This window comes from Natator depressus, chromosome 1, assembly GCF_965152275.1.
Source record: "Natator depressus isolate rNatDep1 chromosome 1, rNatDep2.hap1, whole genome shotgun sequence".
Lineage (NCBI taxonomy): Eukaryota > Metazoa > Chordata > Testudines > Cheloniidae > Natator > Natator depressus.
The window spans coordinates 109,135,122-109,156,892 of record NC_134234.1 but is presented as its reverse complement, the minus strand read 5'-3'; the positions used below and the strand labels follow the sequence as shown (position 1 = coordinate 109,156,892).

The window sequence follows — 21,771 nt, the reverse complement described above, 5'->3', positions numbered from 1 at the left end:
GCTGAAGTCACGGAGGTCCCTGGAAGTCACCGATTCTGTGACTGGCATGACCTCCCTGACAAAATCATAGCCTTATTTATGAGCTGTCAGCTCAAAGTGCTCAGCCACCAAAATTAAGGAGCAAATTGTCCCCTTTACTAATTTGCAGAATGATTCTGTACTGAAGAAGTAGGCAGTTGCACTTGAAAACTGATGAGGGTTGGTGCTACAGGAGGTCACTTTGAAGACTACTCAGGGTCAGTAGTTGTCATTGGATTCAAGTTCTTCCACAGCAGAATCCTGTCCTCTTTTTTTCAAAAGAGAAGAAGCCAACGACTTGACAAAGATAATAGTTTATTGGTCACTGATGTAATAAAAGCACTCTAGTTCAACAGGGCTATACGCATAGGAAAGTGGAAGTATGTAGAGTCCCCATTATTCCTTTCTAAAGCAAAAGTACCATTTTTGGCTCCTCTAGAAACAACAAAGGGCAAAGATTTAACAACAAGGCGGATGACCTGCAATTGGGACTGAAGCAAAATATTAAAGAGAAAATATCAGTCAGCAACCAAATGGAAGGGAAAGGTGTTTTTTTTAAAAATGGGTCAAAAATGTAAAATTCTTCACCACTCTCAGATAAAATGTTTGACATTTTTGAGTTAGATAAATATTTTCAATTACTAGAATAACGGTCAGTTACAGAGCCAATAAAAAGTGGGAAGAAGATAATTTGAAGTGCTTTTGCATTTTTCAAATGAGTGTTGCCAGATATTAGACATCTCTGCTGTTAGTTAGAGGGAAGAAAAATAATGGTAGTGGAAATGTAATAAATTAATGCAGTTTGGGTATAACACATGACCACAGTGTATGATAGATAACAGAGAAAACACCATACACGTGTAATTTCAAATTAAAGGGTCAAATTCAGCTTGCCTCACACAGGCAAATAGTTTCACTGTAATTATTGAGCCTACTTGTCTGAGAGGTGCATGCCGGTTTTGGCCTGAAGTTACTCATAGCAATAGATTCCTCCAAAGCTTTTGCAGAATTATTGATTGTTTTATCCCAGCATATACAACACCCCTCTGATATTGAACTTCAAATGGTGACAGACTTTAAATGATATTTTAAATTTTTTTTTTAATGGTAATGGATGGTAAATAGCTGTTCACCACACACAAATAATCTCAAGGTTAGAAATACAAAGTTCAGTAGAGCCAGAATTGGTTCAGTATATTTTCAGCTGTTGCAGAAGCCCTCTAAACTATATTATAAAGAAGGCTTTATCATTTTAAGGGACTCAAAAACTAAAAATCATTGCTGTTCAAGCAGCTAGTTCAAACCAATTCTAGCATATTTAGAAGACAGTTCTAGCCAAAAATTTGAACTTCAAAATTAGCTTCATATGTCCTCCCTGTGACTTATGCAACAACTCATTTTTAAATGACCACACTTAAAAAAAATTCTATTTATTATGTTGGTCAGTCAGAAAATATGAATATGAAATCTGAAATAGAGACTGGCCCCATTGAAGTCAATGAGAGCTTTGCTATTGACTTTAATGGGGACATGATTTCACCTTAAATTGTTCTATAAAAGGGCATCTATCACTAGTCTATTTCCTATTAACGTTTTTGTTACTTTAAATATTTTGAATTCAACAGTATTTCTGATCTTATGGATGTTTTTTCTTTCTAGAAAGCAGCATAGGATTTCATGAAATAGAATACAAGGAAATTTTCCTTTAAAAAATGAAACATGTTTGCTGGAAATAATGGCTGCAGAACAAAAGATCAGAGTTGCAGCATTTTTCCCCACGGTAGTGGAGTAGACACATTACAAAAGAGCCATTAAATAGCTTAATACCATCATTTCTGTATTAAGTTAGAAATAATGGTAAAACCAATATCATCTTGCTTAAGGGCTTTATCACTTCTTTGTGTGGTGAACAGTCAACATAGTCAGTTACAATGCAAGCACTACGTGCATTCATCTACAGAAACATCAGTGCTTCAAAAAGGAGGGAAACAGTCACAGATCTCTGATTCCTTAAGCAGAAATATTACTGCATAAAATGCAAATGACTGTGACAAAGATGACTCAGATAACCACTAATGATGTGTAAAAACTTTAGGATAAATGTAAGGAGGAAAAATCTAATCCAAAAAAGTATTTTTCTCTAAAGTCTAGTAGTTTTTATGTGAGTCAGAAGTGGAGACAATGATAACAGTAAACAGGTTTTGATGATAATTAAGCTTTCTACTGTCCTTTGAATGAAATGGCCAAGCATGCAGAAAGGCAGAAAAAAATCACCTTTTATTCCATTAGAAACTTAGACTGCTTGAAGTCTGAGAAAGCATAAAGATGGTGGACTGCTCAACAGAAAGGCACTGATGTTTACTCTGATTTCCCCAGAAGATTGTACGAAGTAATCGTGCACATCATGTATGTTTAAAGCAAGGTAGTGGTTATTTAGGCAAAAGCAGGTTGGAAGATAGGAGGAGAGAGAGAGAGAGAAGAAAGAAATACAAGGGATAAATCTGGTTAAAAGCTAAAGATTTTCTAGTGATATTAGAGCTTATTAAAAAATGAACATTGCCAGTGTTAAGCCCACTCTGCTTTCCAGCTGGTTCATTTTCCAACATTAACACATAATGGCACTGAGAAATGCCATTAGATATACATCCTCCCCCCACCCTCTTTCTATTTTTTTGTTTTATAACCCATCCTCATTCTCTCTCGTTAGAGGTTTTAGCTTGAGCACCCACAGCCTAAATAGAGGTCAGAGATTTGTTGATATAGTGAGCTTCTGTAAGTAGCAGTCATATACCGAAGAGTCCTATCTTCAAAGGTCCAAATGGAAAAATTCTATAATCTGATCTGTGCAGAAATCTTCTTCCAATATTCTGCTATTCCTACAAGCTTGGTTTTCCTATAGAAATCGGTCAGTTATAGTTTTATACATACAGGGAATGCAGAATAATGGCATTAAGAGTTGCCTTACAGATATGCAAAAAGAAAAGGAGTACTTGTGGCACCTTAGAGACTAACCAATTTATTTGAGCATAAGCTTTCGTGAGCTACAGCTCACTTCATCGGATGCATCGAAAGCTTATGCGCAAATAAACTGGTTAGTCTCTAAGGTGCCACAAGTACTCCTTTTTTGGGGGGGAATACAGACTAACACGGCTGCTATTCTGAAACCTTGCAGATATGAGAGTTTTAAGGTTGGAACTGGACTGATGGCCCTCGGCAGTACTGCTGTGGGCTACCATCCAAACCACCTGAGTTTGGCTTCATTCTCATTCGTCAGTAAGGGAGTTTTGCATTGACACTATACAGTAGTTTCTCCTGTTGGCTGATCAAAGGAATGGGGAAAGTAGAGATCTGAAAACAGGCTTGTCTTTCAATGATGTGACTACAGTGCATGTCAGTGTGTTTGTAGTTCAGTATGTTGTGAATATATGCATCTCATATATGTGAATATTAATTCTAGAAAGAGTACTGAAAGAAACAAAAATAAAGATAAGTTTAACTATAGATGACAAGAGCTAACAGCATTATGAATTAGTAATATTTAAATCAGTGGTTCTCAACCCATGGCCCACAGGCCACTTGCAGCCCAATTATCACACAGCTGTGGCCCAAGCGATATCCTCTGTGTTATACAGATAGTATATATATTGTGTGGATGCAGCCCACGTAACACAGAGAGAGCTGCATATGTGGCCCACAATGGTAAATAGGTTGAGAGCAACTGGTTTAAATGCACAATTTTTTGTGAAAACTACAGCCTCACTAGAGACAGCAAACAAGAGTAATATAGTTTCCTAGGAAATGATTAGATTACATAGGTCATGTAACATGATATTTTAGCAGTAGTAAACTACTTAGCCATCTTATGCATATTAATTTTTAAATTTACAAATCCTGGATTAAACAAATATTCATATAGTCTTCTTTTGATATTGGAGTGGAACTGCTTTTGCAAAGAGTTACTTTGAATTTGGTTAAGAAAACTTGCCTTCTTGCTATTGGCTTTATTTTGTGCTCAGGAAACGCCTTTACATGGTTTTCCATTGTATATAGCTGTAATGAACTGCCTGGATCAGTACCATCAACTATTTCTCAACAGTCTTATAATTTATGAAAGAGTTGATCAAAAAGTTCTCCCAGTGAAATTTCAACATTGCAGAAATTGACTAACACATACTTCTCACTAAACATAAACATGATTTCTATTCTTTCCATTTATTGCTTCTAAAATGCTAAAGGGCTCTAACTTTTAAGGATTCATAGTAAATATCACTATATCTACTTAGAAAGATATTTTTACCTGGGTTCTTTCTGTTGCTGTGGGCCACAACTGTCTGCATAAAACCTTCTTGAGTACATCTGGAAGAAGGCTGACAGTTATGAGCAGAATGATACCCAACCATGCAGGACCACTAGACAACATCTGCATGAAAACATAGTACATCCTCTGATAATTGAGAAAAGGCCTAGTGGGAAAAAGAAAAAAGAAATTAAACCTCAATGGAACATCTAAGAACAAAATTCCTAACATTGTTAAATATAAAAACTGGAGTAGCAGAGTTGTGTGAAACGGTTTCCAATTTGCACAGAGTTCACTTTTCAGTTTGTGGGAGTTCATCCACCAGAGTTTCACTTTGTATTTCACATTCAAACCAACCAGAAAATTCAGACAAGCTTAGTTCGAACGGCCTCCACCTTTTGCCTGGCTCAGGCCTTGTCTACACTACAAGGAAAAGTGGATCTATGCTACGCAATTTGAGTTACGTGAATAGTGTAACTCAAGTCGACGTACCTTAGATCTACTTACCGCGGGGTCCACACTATGTGATGTCGACAGGAGATGCTCTCCTGTCGACTCCACTTACTCTTCTTGATCCAGTGGAGTACAGGAGTCAACAAGTTGATAGTGATTTTTCAGTTATATACAACTGATTTAATCCTGTTAAAATGTAAATGTGGATAAAACTTAAGCCACTTTATAGCTATTTTTTAAAAATGTATTTAATCTAAAGATATATGCCTTTATAGTCTGTTTGCAGCCAAAAGCAAGAAACCAGACAAGTCTCTTGAAGTGAGCTGTAGCTCACGAAAGCTTATGCTCAGATAAATTGGTTAGTCTCTAAGGTGCCAAAAGTACTCCTTTTCTTTTTTCTTTATTCTCTCCTATATACATCCAAGAGTTTTGTAATATGAGTTTTGCTTTCCATTTTCCTTGCTAGCGGTGGATATTAAACCTTGCCAGAATGTATTCATAAAAATACACAAATAAAGTAACAAAAGTAGCGGTAGGTGGTGCACAAATTCTGCAATAATAATATATATATATTTTAAGCAAAGAAGAAGGAAAGGAAAAACATTTACTAAAACGTTATTCACATCTGGTGAATAGCAGAAATATTTAGCTATCATAACAAATGTAGTACTCACTAACACATTTAGCCAGTGTCTGAAATTCAACTTAACTCCTTACCTTTTAACATGAACTCATTTTACGAATTTAGAAAACGTACTGCAGTATGTATATTAGCACAACAGGGGACCGCTTTAATATGTACTTAAGCCTTTATTAAAAATAGAGTTTTTGGTTTCTTAAAACAATAGAACAACCAGAAACTCAGGTGCTTACTGACTCAGTCTGAGTGCTATTCTTCTTCTCTTCTTTAAGAACAATTTTAGCAGCTATTAAACTCAAGAAAAGCCAAGTATTCATTAATCGCCATGACTGACATGTTTAAGTTGGTAACTCGTATTGTAAATTACAGTACATATAAAAGCTGAAATGAATTTTATTTGAAAAAAAAAAACAGTTGAATATATAAACTTATTTTATGCTTCTGAAAATAACATTTGCAATACAATTCACACTAGGTTCCTACCAGATAATTCCTCCCCAGAGGAGGGAAAAGATAATGTAGAACAACAATGATCCCCAGATCACAAAGTGGTTTATCCATGTCCAGTAGTGTGTATCTAGTGCAAGCTGAAAGAAAACAGGTCATCGTGGTGTTTATATTATTTTTTAGAAGTGATAAAAGACTCAACAGGAGATGAGGTACAAAGAAAATCAATGAACTATTTAAAGAATTAATCTGAGAAATCTTTGCAGAACTTTAGGGAACAATGATACCTTTCTATTTCTACCATAGTTAAGAAAGTTCCCATACCTAAGTACTAATCTGTACTGAGATCTAGTATATGTCATGACAAAGGCTTGACTATTCATTAGGAAATTATAACATTGAGATATTACTAGCACAGCCCCAGACTATTGTTTCACCGTCCTCCCTCTTGTTCCTCTTTATAATTAGGCTGTAACTGTCCTACTTTATATCAGTTAAAAACTTATGTATATAATTACTGAAAATTGGCAATTATAAACTGCCTCAACAATGAAAAGAATTCTCTCCCCCCTTATAACAAACAAATAATTACATAGTGATGCTCATTACTGATGCTCTCTTTTCATCTAATAGGCTGTACTTATTGGATGATAGAAATATAAGTCATGAACTCCCAACACTTCTCTCTTTTGACAGTGAAAATCTACTGGAGAAAGTATTCCAACAATTAACTCAGTAAAATCAGCTATTTTGAATACCCTGGCTAAAAAATCACATGAAAGGAACCCAAGCAAAATATATGTGCATTTCTGCACAGAAATTTTCATTTCATTATACAGAATGTGTAAGAAATCAGTATATTTAAACATAAACCAACTTTGATAGGGCATCTGAAAAGGAGTATATCACCATACCAAGCTAGAAAGCTGAACTTAAAAATTAAAACCAAACCAAACCACAAACAGGATCAATCTGGCAATTCACTGGTAACAATGTGATGATATGTCAAGATCCAACTCTGGAACTCCAGCTAAATCCTTCATTCTTGAGCTGCCAGTAACCCTGCACAGATTCAACCAATGTACAGAGGTTTTTTTATAGCTTCACATGCCAACAGCTCTGGACAGGAGCAGCATCGACAAGCTCCGAAGGAAACCATGTCTAGTTCTCCGTAAGTAGAAGGATTATAGTCAAAATACCATGTTGGGAGAGTTGGTTTTAGTAAATACGATAGGGTACAACTGTCGCTATTGATGGAAATCCCAGAGTCTCAGTAGATGAAATATTAATATAGAATATCTTACCTTCAATGTAACTGTAAATACTAGCACAGTAAACACCAGTGTTCCAAAGGTCCAGTTTCCAAACATCTATAAAAAAGGGTCCAAAGTCATTATAGGTAATGTACTTCATTGTATCATGATCCATCTAGAAAAAACTATTTGGATATCAGTTTATTTTGCTCATATTTCAGGCTGCACACAAGCAGAATACACATAATCAGAACACTCAGCCCAAAGCTCATTGGTAGTTTTCTTTGTGTAAAGAAAAACTGAAGCACAGTTAGCGTGTCATCGCGATGTTTCCCATGACAGCACTGATGATATCTTCAGAGTTTTCTCAACAGCCATCTTTCTGACCTCCCTCCTCTCTAGCTCTTGGAGTCACATGTCTTCATGGAGACTGATGAATGCATCAGGTTGGTAACAGGACAAGTAAGAATGTGATATGCATCATAGAAACGTAGGTATGTATAAACTTCACTGATTTAAAAAAATACCTTTGAGTAGTTGATACTAGATTTTTTTCCTTTTATTCCTCACTACATGCACCTTGAAATAAAATCACCTCAACTACCCTAAATGCACATTGCTTTATGTAGCATACAATATTTATGGTTCAGGATACCAACATAATACCTTTTAACACCTACACATATATCTATTTTAGAAGCTGTGATAATGATGCAATATCTGAAGTATCTCATGCTCGAGATTCTTCAGATAGATGGCACAGAGAAGGAAATTTGAAAATGATGTGAAGGGGACCTGAGAGATGAACACAGACAACACACGAGGGAGCAGCTGCTGCTTACTCAGATAGAGACAGCAAACAGCTCAGGAGCAGATGAGCTGAGCTGAATTTTCTTATTCAAATGTAGTGACTGTAGACTTCCAGCATGCTGCACCAGAGGCTGCTAGTTGGTTGCATGAGGGCAGGGCAGACATGCAAAGATTACATAAGCTACAATTTCTTTCCACTTCATTCCATTTCCAAGAGTTATGAAAAATGTGCTATTTTATACTAAGATATAATTGTGTTGCAATTGATAAATATGACTTCTGCCTTATTAAACCAAGACACAGAAGTGGCATGCATATTTTCCATATACTAGTATTTGTAATAGAGATTAGGTGTTACTTAAGTAAACTTCAGACGTACTGTAAGTCATTTATTTCAGATACCAACTTTAACATAGAGCTTTAAAACAAAACAAAAACACCACCAACCAACCAAAATAACTTTGGCTTTTACACCAAGAGAAATAAAGACCGTTTATATTATAAATTCTGCAAAGTAGAGACTTCTAAGTAAGTGTTTTATCTAGTACAATGAAGTCCCAATCTCAGTTAGGCTTCTACATACTACTGTGACAAAATATTATGATTATTAATAATATTCTGTCAAATCCATAGTATTATGTATATTCACTACTCAGTTATTCATCTAGGTTTTCATAAGATCGCCCCTCACCATGGTATCTGAGCTACTATCAGAAATTATACTATCAGAAATGATACAATAAATCTTGAAATAATGTACTTTAATAGACTGAACAACACGTATTATGATAAAATATCCCAGGTTTTCTATTTTGTTTAAGAGAGATTTTGGTGTGTCTTTTAAATTGATTTCCTGTGAAGGAAACCACCAGTTTGGAATCTGGGCTGCTTCTTGCTACATTGTTTGTTTGTTTGTAGCTCTTCTCCCTACTTGGTTGCTAGGCTTTTGCTGCCCAGCAAAGTCCCCTCTACCAGCAACATGCCCCCCACCAGTCTCTGTTATCTTTACTTCACAAGGAGACAAGAACTATTGCAGTAGTACTCCTACAGCTATACTGATGACAGTAGGACTGAAACTGTGCATGGAGTGTTGCAGTGACTGGAACAGGCCTGGCCTGACCTGCCCCTTATACCTCATTGAATCTTCACTCTAAACCAAATGGGAAGAGACTCCACAAGATTTTGGACAACTTCCTGAGAAGATATCAGGCAGGCAACCTGTTCCACAGGAGAGGCAACAGAGCAGAGACTAGAAGGAGCACACAGTCAGGTAGAAAGGGTCTTGCCTCCCAGCTATACTTTGATCTGGTGGACCTTCTCAACTACATGTTGAGGAGAAAGGTGTGGAGTTGCTCAGGCCTTGACGTTCACCACATTTACTCCAGACTAGTAGGCTCTCTGCAGAAATAATTATTAGTGTTGATGAAAAGTGTAAATTACTATCCTTAGAGATTTATGTCCCATAACCATTAGAGCATATGAAGCTGTGAAGGCTCACTCAATTTGATTTAGTTCTGATTTGAAGGGTTGATAACACATGGCGTCACCTCCAGGGATGATAACTTCCCTTTTTCACATGGTGATCCTTTGTATCTCCACTGAACCTTCCAGCAATGGTGCCTCAGAGCCAGCTGTGCTAGTAGTTTCTTTGATGTGGACACCTCTCCACGAGAAAGTAGACAGACACCATCCACTCATTTTACATAGACCAGTACTCAAACTTCATCATACCCAATATCAAATTCTGAATCTCAGTTAGAAAGGATACCTTCAACCATATATTATCCCACAGTGTTGATTTCTCATTTATCTTAAGTTAATTCAATTGAAACTAAGATCACATGCGGCTGTATTTTTAACTTCTTGATATTTTTACATTCAATACAACATTTCAACAGTTCATCCAAATTTATCTGTGTGCATGGTGTTTAAGACGAAGAAATATTAAAGCAATGAATGACTGAAATATTAAAGTGATTGTCTGTTCCTCCATAATCAGGACTTTCACATCCATCTAATTTCTTTATTTAAGCCTATGTGGCACCTTTCATTCACTAGTCAGACCTTCTGCATTTAATCCTCTTACCTGTAACAACCTGAAGGATTTTGATTTACTGAGGTTTCGTTTTGGTAATCAACTTGATTTTCACATGGCCATGCTCATGGCTGTACTATTGTGTGTGCCACTTCTGAAAAATTCAGTTCACTTCTTGATTAGAGAGGCTAGGCTGGACTCTTTAACCCTTTAGTTAGTTGACTTGTTCAGGACTTGGGGTCATGCCAACACATGCTGACTTTCTTCCAGCAATTAGATATTCAAGTAATTAGATGCTGGTCTAGGCACCTCTCTGACAGAATAAGAACTTGAAGATCTGGTACCAGTTTGAGTGTTTGTATGTATAGTGCTCAGCAGACTTTGTGAGATGGCAAGTCCAGATTCCCAGTAAAAGAAGGCGTATCAAACCCAGATGGTGAACATTTTACTTGAAATTCTGGGTATTGTGTTCTGTTTGCTGGTTTGCTATGATATGCTCCTACTCCCTTTGTCCTCACTTTCATTCTGCTTCTGACCTCATTGTCCCTGTCCTCCATGTTCCTCTCCAACTTTCAATCCTACTTCTCCCATCTCTTCTTCTCCTTCAGTGTCCCTATTCCCTTCTTTTGTCTTTCCCACACCTTTGCTCCTATTAACCCATCATCTCTCCTGCCCTTTTCCCACTTTTCCGACCCCAATAATATAATTTTAAAAATCCTACAACAAAACACCAAATCAAGTGCACACAAAACACACTGTATAAGTTATATGACATTTACCATCTGCAATCACTCTGCTTCTATGTTGCATTCCTTTCTTTACTCTTTGCCTTCTCTGTTTAAATTGCAAGCTCTTTGGGGAACATCTCTTACTATGTGTTAGTACTGTGCCTAACACAATGGGGTCCACAATTCAGTTGGGGTATCTAGGCATTGCTGTAGTAAAAATTGACTACTATTATTATTGACAGATCTTGGACACCTGAATTTTGCTTGTCAGCCAATTGCTCTGGGCCAGCCATTTTGCAGTCAGCTGGCCAAGAGAAATGAAAGACGATGGGTGATAAAGGACACCCAAAATTCTAACAGTATATCACTTTAGAGATTGTAGTGGACCTTCAATAAGATTTCTAAATAAAGTTAGATGCTTTAGGTTTGTGATTTATTTTTAAGCTGAATGTCATGCCATTATCTGGCCTGTCACATTGGAGTTTTTCACCACAGTAAAGGACATTAACTTGCCTCACATTTTTACTAGCCTTGGCGGAAGTGGAGATTTGGGGTGAAAAGCTGAAAAAAAATACCCTCTTGATGCAATAATCTAGAAGTTGTCCATTTTAACAACTTGGAACCTAAGGTGGATCATCTAGTGTAGCTTCATGAGACTGTCACACTTGTCTCTCCTCTCCCCCTTCACTTGTTTTTGACTGACTTGTTGTGAGATACTGAATTGATATTGTAAGCCACTCAAAGCTTGATTTTGTGAGGCACTTAGCACATATCGGACACTCAATCATTGTTTAGAGTTGAGGTTGATGTCCACATTTCAGTTGATAACTTATCCCTGGCAGCCAACATTTTCAAGCACCCAAAATCCATGCTTAACACTGAAATAAAAGGTCAGAGTTCCAAAAGGTGCTGAATTTCCCCTTAAATTCTGACTTCCAATGGAGCTCAGGATACTCAATACCTCTGTCATTAGGCTACTTATTTTAGGTACCTAAACATTAATGTGGGTACCTAACCTTAAGCACCCAACTTTGAACATTTTGGGATAAGGCTTTAATGTGATTTGGGAACATTGTTAAAAGCAAGCTGGCTCTATCTACACAACAAGACTGAACTAAAAGATTAAAGATGGACTCTGAATCAATACATCTGGCAACAACAAGAGGCTATGCGACTCCCACAGGTCTGAAAAAGACAATTTTATGTGTACCAAAAATTGAAACTATATAGAATTTTCAACATCAGATTGAAAACATAAGTACAGGATAAACAGAACTACTGTAGCACACTGCACTGCCCAATGGTAATTTTTTCAATGTACAGGCAAACTTAAAAAGAAGATTCCTATCTTTTCTCACATAGTGGTTTAGTTTATTACATTCAATGATGTCACAATATCCATTCTACTCAAATATTACTTCTCTAGTAAATGTAGAATTACAAGTGACATTTGTGGACAGATCTGTTTCACTTAAAATTGGGTAAAAAAATTACATTGTTGTATTCTCACTGTCATTCAATGAATCTTTTCTAAAGTTTTGGAAATGTCAGATATTATAAATCGACTAGAGTACAGATTTTCAATAAGACAAAAAAGCTGAGTGGGAAGCACTGATGAAAACACAACATAACGCAAAGGAAAGCAGAAAATGAATATTGTCAAAAAATTATAGTCTTTCTAATACAACTCCCTGGCCGTAACAATTTTTAAAGAAATGAAGAAGGCAGCAACTGCTAATATTTCTATAAAGGACAGAAGTCATGAAAATATTTGTAGGAAATATTTTAACTGTTCTTTAGTTCAAGAATCGGGAAAGAGGAAATGCACATCATGACAAAACCACAGTAGTCTTACCATATGAGTGTTGGTTGTCATTAGCTGAGGTTAGGAAGAGAAGCAAGTAGCAAAAAAGAAAAAAAAGCAAGACACAAATAAAATAGACCAAAAAATGTTAATGTATAAATAACTAAAATGCGAAAGGTCCTTAAGAATTTATATTCATGTCACTGTACAGTAAGTAGAAATAGAATATCTTAAATGACACGTAAAATGTATAAATGTTAAACACGTAATTCTAGTCTTTTATATTTAGGCTCTTGCGTGGTACCCATCACAAGGATATTCAGGTGTCTATCTTTTTAAAATATACACAAATTAATTAAATGGGTCAAATTATCAAGATATTGATGAAGTAGGTGTTAATTATGAAATAGCAAAGTTATAATGTAAATTCTTACAGGATATTTCGAGTTCAGGTTATAAACTCCCCCATACCCCCACAAAGTAGCATGCAGCCACATGCTGATTACTGATCCACGATATTTTAGCTATATAATTCTGTTTCTGTTAAACACAGTGTTACAGATCACTCCTATCTCACTGCCACCCATAAAAGTTGTTATCTCTACAGGAAGCCTTTATGACAATAGTTTGTTATTTTTAATGAATTACGCCTATGTAAATCATAATTGAACATTTGGGATTTTAAAAGTTACAATTTCTTCATTTCCCAAGTCTACTTTGATCAAACTAAATACTAACCTGTCCATTGCTGGTCACAGTTGTGTTGTCAAACAAGAAATAGGCACCAAAAAAAAATACCACAGCATCAAACAGTCCCAAGAACGTCCAATAAATAAATACACGCCAGCGCAGAAGAGCATTCTTGGCGATATCCCTGAACAAAACAAGACATATGCACTCAGACTGGCATGCTAAAAAGATCCAAGAAATATGAAGTCAACAAATTATTCTGTGAGAAGAAATATTTAAAATATTTTATTTGGAACAGCTAAACGCTTCCCATACGACAAGTGTCTACCAGACCCACATTCATCTCTCTCCGTAAGATCTACGACTTTTTTCTAGCCTTCTCCGCTACTCATTGACTATAATTCTACCAGTTCCCACTCTGATGGTAAATTCTGTATTTGTACTGTACCAGTGCAAGTTAGATTTCAATCTCTTCAGGGAAGGGACATGTTTAAAGTAAAGTTTTATAAAGTGCTGTACACACTGATGACCTAAAAAGATATGTAATAAATTGAAACACTACAGGTCTCTGGAGACTTTGTTTTCTTTTCCAGGTGGTGCTCTTTGTAAACAAAAAGAGCACAGGACAAACTTATTACTACGATATGGAATGTTAACAACGTAGGTGGAGTCACGCTTACCAGAATCGAAGAGTATATTAACATAAAGAGTATTACTAGAATGCTTTCCTTTAGAAAATGTGATTGATTGATTGTTGGACAAAAGTATTTGGCTATAGTAAATTTTCCACAGTACATATGAATTTGAATGGTATTTGTTTAATTCTCATACACAGAAAATTGGGACATGGCCTATCATAAAATATCATAAAATGGGTCAGAGCAAAACTGAAATGAAAAATGTGAATTATAAAGATATAAACAGTAGCTGGAAACAAAAGCACTTATACACTCTCTCCCTTTCCATCAGTGATCATATCAATCAATATTTTCATCCAAATAGCTTTTAAAAAAAACTGGGCTCAGGATGATCTTAAATTATTTTTCACTGTGAGTAAATTACCCCATTCATTTAACAGGAATTTTTTCAAAAGAATACATCACTATAAATGGCTAAAAGAGCATTATGTGTCTCATGTCGCCTGCAATAATTTTGTGCTATTGACTGACAAAATAAGTTCAGAAGATCAGTGGGCATTAAATATGCTATGCTCTCAAAAGCCAAACAAAAATGTCACTCTCCAAAACAAGCATTTTTTTAAATTGTAAGGTGTAATAAAAATGAGTTTTCAATAGCCGCATGTCATATTGCCCTTAGGATCTAAGAGTTCACCCAATTGTGAAATAAATACCTGGAGCCATATTACACTTTTCAAATTTATGCTTTGGGCATCTACAATTACTCTCAAAGTAAGGCACGGGTTTTGCAGCTTCAGCAATCCAAACCAGACACTCATCCTAATGTGGACTGCCAAATGCAGTTTATTGGCAGAAATAGTCATCCAACTGGCAGAGAAGAGTAATCTAAAATAGTTTTAGCATTACTGTCCTGAAAGCTAGTCAACATTTTGCCGTTGACTATTTTAGTCTCCCTGCCAAAAGGATCTTGGGACATGTAAAACTGATGGATGTTTCAAGGAAACACTATGGCATACTGGAAGCAGGCTTGAGGTATTTCAACAAGCAGCAACAATATGTTTATGGGGCTTCAAAAAAACTTGTTCACATGGTGTCTAGTGTGAAAAACATGTTGCTGCATAAAAGATATCTTTCACTATACCCGCACCACTCACCTCTGCAAGAAACAAGGAACTCGCTGATGGAATTAGATCCAGCAAAGAGAATATTTAAGGAAAAAGGAGCGAGAAACTGCAGCTTTCAGTCTCTCTTTCCCCTCAAAAGAAAAGTTTATAAATAGATATATAGTGTGTTTTGTTTCTAGGAATCTGCTGTCCTCCACAGATGGAGGCATTAAACAATACTAAACGAATACGTTTTTTTCCACTCTGTAGGGCAATAATTTTCTACTATAATTCTGAACTTCTCTCCAAGATTGTACATGATCTACAGAGTTTATCCAGCTATTGAAATATATATATTAGGGCTGCGAAGCATTACAAAAATTAATCGCGATTAATCGCACTGTTAAACAATAATAGAACACCATTTATTTAAATATTTTTGGATGTTTTCTACCTTTTCAAATATATTGATTTCATTTATAACAGAGTACAAAGTGTACACTTCTCACTTTATATTTATTTTTATTACAAATACTTGCACTGCAAAAAACAAAATAAACAGTATTTTTCAATTCACCTAATACAAGTACTGTAGTGCAATCTCTTTATCATGAAAGTTGAACTTACAAATGTAGAATTATGTACAAAAAATAACTGCATTCAAAGATAAAACAATGTAAAACTTTAGAGCCTACAAGTCCACTCAGTCCTACTTCTTGTTCAGCCAGTCGCTCAGACAAACAAGGTTTTTTACATTTGCAGGAGATAATGTTGCCCACTTCTTGTTCACAATGTCACCTGAAAGTGAGAACAGGTGTTCACATCGCACTGCTGTAGCTAGCATTGCAAGATATTTACATGTCAAATGTGCTAAAGATTCATATGTCCCTTCATGCTTCAACCACCATTCCAGAGGACATACGTCCATGCTGATGACGGGGTTCTGCTCAATAACCATTCAAAGCAGTGCGGACCGATGCATGTTCATTTTTATCATCTGAATCAAATGCCACCAGGAGAAGGCTGATTTTCTTTTTTGGTGGTTTGGGTTCTGTAGTTTCCGCATGGGAGTGCTGCTCTTTTAAGATCTCTGAAAGCATGCTCCACACCTCAGCCCTCTCAGATTTTGAAAGGCACTTCAGATTCTGAAACCTTGGTTTGAGTGCTGTAGTCAGCTTTAGAAATCTCACATTGGTACCTTCTTTGCGTTTTGTCACATCTGCAGTGAAAGTGTTCTTAAAATGAACATGTGCTGAGTCATCATCCAAGACTACTATAACATGAAATATATGGCACAATGCACATAAAATAGAGCCAGAGACATACAATTCTCCCCCAAGGAGTTCAGTCACAAATTTAATTAACGCATTATTTTTTTAATGAGCATCAGCAGCATGGAAGCATGTCCTCTGGAATGGTGGCCGAAGCATGAAGAGGCATCCGAATGCTTAGCATATCTGGCACATAGGTACCTTGCAATGCCGGCTACAAAAGTGCCATGTGAACGCCTGTTCTCACTTTCTGTTGACATTATAAATAAGAATTGGACAGCATTATCTCCCATAAATGTAAAGAAACTTGTTTGTCAGGGTGATTGGCTGAACGAGAAGTAGGACTGAGTGGACTTGTAGGATCTAAAGGTTTACATTGTTTTGTTTTTGAGTGCAGTTACATAACAAAAAAAACCCTACATTTGTAAGTTGCATTTGCACGATAAAGAGATTGCATCATGGTATTGTATGAGGTGAACTGAAAAATACTGTTTCTTTTGTTTATCATTTTTACAGTGCAAATATTTGTAATAAAAAATAATATAAAGTGAGCAGTGTATACTTTGTACTCTGTGTTGTAATTGAAATCAATATATTTGAAAAGGTAGAAAAACAGCCAAAATATTTAATAAATTTCAATTGGTATTCTATTGTTTACCAGTGCAATTAAAACTGCGATTAATCGCGATTAATTTTTAAAATCGTGATTAATTTTTTTTTAGTTAATAGCGTGAGTTAACTGCGATTAATCAACAGCCCTAAACATATATATGCTGTATAGTATGCTATATACATCCGGTCATTTCCAAAATATTTACAGAACTACCATCTCAGGTGCAGCGCATTTACTTGTTAGAGGATGTTGAATTTCTTATATTGTGCACAATTGAAGTAGTGAATCGCTAAAGGTATTTTAGAGACACATTCCAAAAAAGACGGTCTACAAATGAATAGCCAAACATTTTGGGCTAAATGATTACCTTTACCTGTACAGTGAAGGTTCTCTCTTGAGCATGTCTGTACTGACATGCTGTTCCATTAGACTGTACAAGAGGATAGGAAGAGATGTGAAGCTGATATTGTATAGTGTTAGATACGCAGTATCATATAAAGGCTGCAGATGGAAAAAAGAGTTATATTAACCAGTTATATTTTCAAACACAATACACCATATTATGCTTGATTTAACAGGAGAACGTTGTCTTGTTTAGAGCCATAAAAGCACATTCCTTAAAACGAAGACAAATTCCACATAACATCCTTGGATGACAGCTTTTGAGATAGGATAAAAGTTAGTTTTCACCCAGGTTCCTCTGGGCAAACAAGTCTATCAAAATTTGACCTGACAATAGTCAGTGGCTGCCTCACAATGTTTCAGCTGTGCAAAGGAGCTGTAAAGCTGCCCTAGCTGGACAACTGATTCCTCTGGTGGAGGAAATCTCTGTCAGGCATAGCCAGCTCCACTCCACCCCCTTTTCACCCACCCAATGTAGGGCAGAGTTCAGGTGTAATGGCTGGAGTGTTGTTACATTCCAGTAATCCTCAGATGACATAATGGTCACTTGTGGGGCTCTAGCTAGCAAGTTTAAGCTAAAGCGGCTCTAGAGAACAGCTTGAATAGGGGGATCAAATCAGCTCCTTGACAGCATAAGGGAATGGGTATGAACCAAACTTTTTCTCCCCTTCTCCCTGTTCTGGGTCTTATTCTAGGTACATAACGTTTATCATCAACAACAAACCTATTCCTTACCCCTATAAAGTGGGGTTTTTTTCCAGACCCTGCCTCAAGATCAACCTATGCCCTGAAACATGTGCACTGAAAATCCTTACTACAAAGGCTTCTCTTAAAAAAAAAAAAAAAAGTAGTGTTATTTTTCATGACAAAGAATGGCAAATTTTGCAGTCAAAGTTCATGAACACATGCTTTAACATCTAGTATTAGCCAGAGAGTGCTTTGCAAAATGCTAGATAGGTTTCAGCGCATCCCTAAAATTAACTCAAACTCCATTTTGTTAAGCTCATTAGAGCTTTACTGGGAAAATCTTTGACAAAGGTCCGGTCTCCTTTTCTTCCAAGTTCCTGAATTTGTTTTCATCTCCCTTACTTCATGGGAGGAGTGACAAGGAGCCTTCCATACAACTTAGATAGCTGAGAACAGCCAAGGAGGAGCAAAGAAACAAGAATTTAGAAGAAAGAGGACCTTGCCATCCCGCAAGAATGCCTTATTTTTTTTTCTTTTGGAGAATTAGGTCCCTTTTCCCTAAACTGGTGTGTTTATTTTCCCTTCTCCCACCACGGATTTCCACGGTATGGGCATCTGCATGCTCAGCCTGAGAGCCCCCCCCCAGATCAGGCCAGCAGCCTTCTGCATTTTCACCCCTGCCTCAAAAGACAAACTGCTTGTTCACACCCACACCTTTTAGATTTTCCTCTATCCATGCTCTGTGAGCAAAAAAAAATCGATGAAAAGATTGAACTGCATGTTTTCCATGGAGATTTTGCTTTCCACAGCTAACTCTCAGTTTTGCTTTTTCCATTAAGTCTTTGACTCAGAAAATAATGTGGGTTTTCTGATAATTCATCAAATTCATTTCAGTAACAATCACGAGAGCTCTTGAAAGCCACACTAACCAAAGGTAATAGCCTTCTTTAGTGACAGCTGTAAGCTAAACTAACAGCTTTCCCAGCCTACTTGGTCCAGTAAGAATATACAACAGCCCAACGCTTTTAGTTAAAAAAGGCCAAAGAGAAGGTTTTACACAAAGCAGAAAAATTAAAATGCCTGACTAACCTGTTGTGAAAACCCACAGAAGAACTGGTATAAAAACTGAGGAAAAATGAAGCAGACATTCTGGAAGACAAAGTGAGAGTTATCAAGTGATGCATCGACAACATGTATCATGCATTATTACAACCATGTATATTATAATATTGTATAATACTAATTGTACTGTACACAGAATACAGAAAATACCGTGACAGATTTATAGAAATAGGGCATTCACATTCTCCTTTTACATTAGCACAGACAAACAGAATTTTGAAAGAAAAACTATAAGTACTCTATCCAGTTGGAGGGAAATAGAGATGCTACCCGGGGGTGGGTGGGCACAGAAGACAGAAAGAGGAAATTAAGGTCATATCAACAATGGGATTCAGGTAAACTAGTTTCTGATATACGGTGGCCAGTCAGTGTGGACATAAACAGTAAAATGGGTTTCTCCATCCACACTGGTCAACTGAACTTAGAAACTGATTTAAGTTAGAATTATGTTAACTTTTAAAACACTGTTCCTCACACTTGATTTAAAAGGCCACTGCATATGGAGCTTAGAAGATGAGTGGGGTGGAGGGTAGAGGAGGAGGAGGGAGTTGCTGGAATACATAAGGGAATAAAGATTAAAGAAAAAATGAAAATTTTATTTGTGACCGTATTAAAGATCCCACAGTGCATATAAATAAAAGCTGTTCTGCCTCAGAGTTTGGTGACAGTGACACTCCCGAGATCATTCTGCACCAAAAAAATTAGAATATACAATATTCTAAAATTCTGCAAAATTTTGCAAATTTTATTTGACAATGAAGGGTTAAAATCCATTGCTGATGTAATAACCTGGTATATGGATTTGTGTACAGGCCCAAAGTCCTGAGTTTGGTCAAAAGGTCAAAGGCCTAGCAATAGCTAAGAGAAAGCAGAATAACCAAAAGTTAACTTTGCTTTTGCTAAGATATGCCTGGTCAGCAAAATGCCAGATGTTGGGGGCAATAATTGTGTCTTATTCAAAGTTACAAATAGAACAAAGAAGTCCTGTTTCTGTTGTTTTAGTTTCTTCTGTAGGTAGATATTCTTCCCACACATCCAACCTTGAGTTTATAAAAGGTTCAAGCATGTCAGTATAAGATATGGCCTCCTCCCACCTCCCTTGCCCAGGGACCAATGCCTGCCTTAAAACACAAATGAACAACTTGAAAGGCAATCTTTATTGCCATATACTTTCACTGTTTCTTTGCTTTTACCCCTAGATATGTATCTGTTGGACAATCAAAGGAGTTACTTCATTCCTATAAACCCCAAATAAAAATTCAACATACATATTTTATACAAATACATTTATTAAAGTACTAATTAAATGTTAAATGTTAATTTGTGAACTTGAGACCATGGGCAGAGACATTATGTAACCTTTAACCATTGGCTACTGTGCTATCATGTCTTACTGCTAAACCTATCTGGGGAAATGGGACTGCCTACCCCGTCACTTTCCCCGCCCATGGAAAATTCATATATTCCATTGTAATCAATTGATTGACAGTGTCTCTAAGCCTAAAAAGCGAGGTGATACTCCGTCAGCACTGTACGTAATAAACTCCTGTGCTTGACCTCTACACAGTGTGAATTTATGTCCTTCCATTTGGGGGATCGTCCTGGATTCAGGCTTGTGAGCTAACTGAGGATCTGAGACTGAAATCCAAGGAGGTGAGTATGTTTACTTTACCACCTCATTAGGCCAGGGATAGAAGTCTCTCATCCCCTTTCAAACACATCTTGTTTCCGCTTTTTAAATTTAAGTGTGAAGGAACTTAGGCACATGTAGTCCAAGCAGAGGGGTTAAATAAGGGTACCAAATGGGAGGGAAGACAAGTGCAAAAGGGTCATGTACTGTTTAAACTAAGGGGTATGTTACGGGGAACTTGAATAAACCACCAGCAAGCGATTGGCCGTGAGTTAAGCCCAGGACTGGCTGGGTACGCAAGCGGTAGGCAGTGCAAACTGGTGGTCCCATTTCCTCATTGCACGTAACACTGCAAGTCCTAGGGGAGTGCCCCCCCGCAGGCATGTAACGTACATGCTTTTGAATAGCACAAAGTCTCCAACCAATAAGGCCGGCAGCTGTGTGTAACTTAAAACCACGCAGTATTTAAAAAAGGGGGGGGGAGACGGCCTCACAAAAGGCTGTGGAGATTGAGACCATAGCATAAAAAGGGGAAAAGGTAAATCCCGATCAAGGCTGACAGGCTGTAAAGATTGAAACTACGGCATTTAGAGGGGAAAATGTAAGTTCCCAAAAACAAGGTCAGCAGCCGGGGTGAGTAAAAGCCTATGGCATCAAAGGGAGAGGCGATAATCAGCCCTCGAGAGTATTTGAAATATAAACATGTCAAAACTCGACAAACAGCAGCTAAAAAAACAAACTACTCTGCAGCCGGACCAGAGGCGGATCTGGTTACTTGGTGGAATAATCAGAAAAGTGACAAAACAGACAAGGCAGTAATAGTGTTACTGAATATACTCAACATAAAAGAAAAGAAAATGCAATTTTTAAATCTAAAAACCAAGCTCTAAAAAATAAGAATTTGTGCTTTAAAATGTGTAATTGTCCGGAGATTGGAAAAGATCCCAGAGCAAACGAATTACATTCACCATGCCTAAAACACGCTTCCAGATTGGGAGGGGGGAGAGCCCACTCCCAGCATTTGTTAGCCAACTGCACCACCAATTAACTATCTGTGAAAAAACTCAGCAGCACAAAGCAAAGGGGAGGAATCCAACCCCCCCCCATACATTTCTTCGTGTGAAAGCCCA

General features: G+C 37.0%; 1 protein-coding gene across 5 annotated transcripts in view; it reads right to left on the bottom strand.

Moving 5' to 3' along the window:
* Positions 1 to 21,771, bottom strand: part of ATP11A (ATPase phospholipid transporting 11A) — a 216,570-nt gene that overhangs the window by 7,991 nt on the left and 186,808 nt on the right. For 4 of the 5 annotated variants that reach the window (XM_074963852.1, XM_074963858.1, XM_074963867.1 and 1 more), the window contains 6 exons: positions 18,979 to 19,038; positions 17,174 to 17,301; positions 13,224 to 13,359; positions 7,160 to 7,225; positions 5,892 to 5,995; positions 4,316 to 4,481 (listed from right to left, as the gene is read on the bottom strand). In XM_074963852.1, the coding sequence (XP_074819953.1) occupies positions 4,316 to 4,481; positions 5,892 to 5,995; positions 7,160 to 7,225; positions 13,224 to 13,359; positions 17,174 to 17,301; positions 18,979 to 19,038 (660 nt within the window). Of the gene's footprint in view, positions 1 to 2,292; positions 2,382 to 4,315; positions 4,482 to 5,891; positions 5,996 to 7,159; positions 7,226 to 13,223; positions 13,360 to 17,173; positions 17,302 to 18,978; positions 19,039 to 21,771 lie in introns of all 5 variants that reach the window. The other variant, XM_074963875.1, reaches the window with a different exon arrangement.